The sequence below is a fragment of the Nanorana parkeri genome, unplaced genomic scaffold, assembly GCF_000935625.1.
Source record: "Nanorana parkeri isolate BGI_ZX_2015 unplaced genomic scaffold, ASM93562v1 scaffold230, whole genome shotgun sequence".
Classification (NCBI taxonomy): domain Eukaryota; kingdom Metazoa; phylum Chordata; class Amphibia; order Anura; family Dicroglossidae; genus Nanorana; species Nanorana parkeri.
Genome location: NW_017306498.1, coordinates 1,628,239 through 1,630,859, shown reverse-complemented (window position 1 = coordinate 1,630,859; position 2,621 = coordinate 1,628,239). Strand labels below are relative to the sequence as shown.

Genomic DNA, 2,621 nt, shown 5'->3' with positions numbered 1-2,621 from the left:
TACTTGAACTTGAATTTTATCCCATTGTACAGAGGCAGACCCAGCCATAGAGAGACAGAGAGCTCCCAGAGAACCAGGACTCCGCCATCTTCACCATTAAATAGTCCTCCTTCCTCCCCCCCCCTTAGTGCCAGCCAAGTGGAGCAGTGCAAAGTGCTGGACAGTGAATTTGCAGGGCAGTGCCAGGCTTCACTGCAAGCAGAAGACACTCTTTGGCAACCCTGCAACCAGAAAAAAGGGTCAGCTCCCCCTCTCTATATTTTTGGGCATTTTATTTTTTTTTGGGCACTCTTTTTTTTTTTAAACATTCATTTTATTTTTATTTTTTATTTTTATTTTTTTTTTAATTGCCTTGATGGGCACCGTGGACTTAAGTGGAGTGGGCACAGCCAGTTCTTAAGTTGCGAAGATTGGAGACCACACTGACGAAGTGCTGCCCTAGTTGAGCAAAAGGGGGGCACCCAGGTCTCTCTCTCTCTCGCTCCTTTTTTTTTTGTGTTGATTTTTGCATTTCTTTTTTTATTTTATTTTTTCTTCCTTGTTTTGCATTCTGAAGAAGGAGGAGGAAGAAGAGGGAGAGAGAGCCGAGGACGAGTAGGAGGAAGGTGGGAGAGGAAGGAGCAGCGTGCAGATCTCCGGGCGATGCCACTGTAAATGCCAAGGCAATGTCCCGTCGCAAGCAAGGGAACCCGCAACACTTGTTACAAAGGGAGATCATCGCACGTAAGTCTGCACTCAGGGGGTCACCGATCACTTGGGGTGTATGAGTTTGTGTCTGTGGGGGGGTGTTGTAAGAGCTGGGACAGCTGGAAAAGTTTTGGAGAGAAGGGGGGGAACAATCTGAAGAGATTTGGGAAAGCGAGGAAAAGTTACTGAACACATGTGCTGCCTTCTTTTTTTTTTTTGACAGCACCCAAAGTGAAGACAGTTCTGCTGCACTTTTGTTAGCTGCCAGCTGTGATTTCCAGTTTGTAGCAGCGTTGTCCTTAGAATTTAGCACAGGGATTAACTTGCTTGCTTCTTAAAAACGTTACAGTTTATCCTTAAAGAGATACATTTTGCTCTCAGCTTTTCTCCAGTTCGGAGGCATATAGATCAACATGCAAATAGAAGATAGGATTGCCTAGGGTCCAATAGGACAGCACAGTCCTTGATTCTTAGAACATCGCAGTCCATTTTTAATACGTTGCAACTGCTCTTTGCTTTTTTGCATTTGAAAGGTGTAGTTAAAAAAAAAAATCTAAATATAGGAAAGAATTGTCCGGGGTCCATCAGGAGATTATTTGGGGTAACTGGCTTCTGTGCACTGCTATCTAATAGGCTTTGAATCTTTTTTTTTTTTTTTTAATGTTAGCAGCTATGCAATGCCCCACACATGCGCCCATTCATTTTAACTCCCTTGTAGTATGACACCCAGTCTGTCTGCATTTAATTAGGCGAAAAAGAAAAAGTTAAACCTGACCCACGACTTCAGCAGCTCAGATGAAATGCAATTATCATTCTATTTTTTAAATCTTGCATGCCCTGACCTTGATCAGTATGGCTCTTGTGGGCAGTGGCCAGGTGTCTTGCTTTGGTGCATCGGTCTGAGGCAACGCAGTTTATTATTTTATTGCAAACCGTTGAATGGTATTCCATGGCAGGGGATGGAGTGGGTAGCCTGAGATTCTGGATGGGAATATGTGCAGTTTTAAGAGAAAAAAAAAGTTGGAGGGGCAAGGAGATGGTGGGGAGGTAGAACCTGGACAGGACAGACAGGGGAGAGCTAATGGCAAACATATGTTTATAACAGTATTACAACTGAGTGGTTGTAAAATGGAAATGCAACCAAACTGGCAAGAGAGTCTAGGGAGGGGAAAGGGGGGAGAGTGAAAGGAGGAGGTTGCTTGATCAATTTATTAGGAAAGGGAGGTAGACATCGCACACTCAGATGGGACAAATACCTCCTAGGATATGGTACCCACATTGCCTGGGACGTCTGCACCTTTCTTCTAGATTGTGCCCATGTGGGCTCAGAAACACATAGAACATTTAGATCAAGTGGGAGCTGACACCATACCGGTGAACTGTCACATGCAATTCTATTATATGAGTTTTTGAAAGTTTGGCATGCATGAATGCTGGGGTGCAAAAGGCCCTCTCCAACATAGACACACACATGTGGCAGCTTGCAATGCATAAGGCCATCGCACTTGAAATTGAACGTTTTGCTGCAGATTGAACATTCCTGAGCAAAAATGAGAGAATTCTCATGAATCACCTATATAATTCTTGTTGGGGGGATCTTTACGATGCATGAGTGCACGTAATTAAGAACAGAGATACAAAAATTAATATGTTAAAATTCCACGTTCTGCCTGTTCTTAGTGATTTCTATGCATGTGCTTGCAAATAGACACCAAACATAAGGTTAATGTACACGTTAGCCAGGTATGGGCAGTGCATGCAAAACAGAGTCCCAAAATGCAACCCCTGGTACTGCAGAGCTTGCAGTCAGATTGTGTCAGAATCAGTAAAAAAAACAGTGTAGACGATTAAGCAAAGTTGAGTGCACGTATGGCGTTTACAGGAAATTCTAATGTGCTGTATACAAGTATGGCCCATTATCAACTCCAGCAATC

General features: G+C 43.4%; 1 protein-coding gene across 3 annotated transcripts in view; it reads left to right on the top strand.

Moving 5' to 3' along the window:
- Nucleotides 1–593: 593 nt before the first annotated feature.
- BCL11B (B-cell CLL/lymphoma 11B) overlaps nt 594–2,621 on the top strand; it is a 108,429-nt gene continuing 106,401 nt past the window's right edge. For all 3 annotated transcript variants that reach the window (XM_018556264.1, XM_018556263.1, XM_018556262.1), the window contains exon 1: nt 594–723. In XM_018556264.1, the coding sequence (XP_018411766.1) occupies nt 666–723 (58 nt within the window). In that variant the 5' untranslated portion in view covers nt 594–665. The remainder of the gene's footprint in view (nt 724–2,621) is intronic.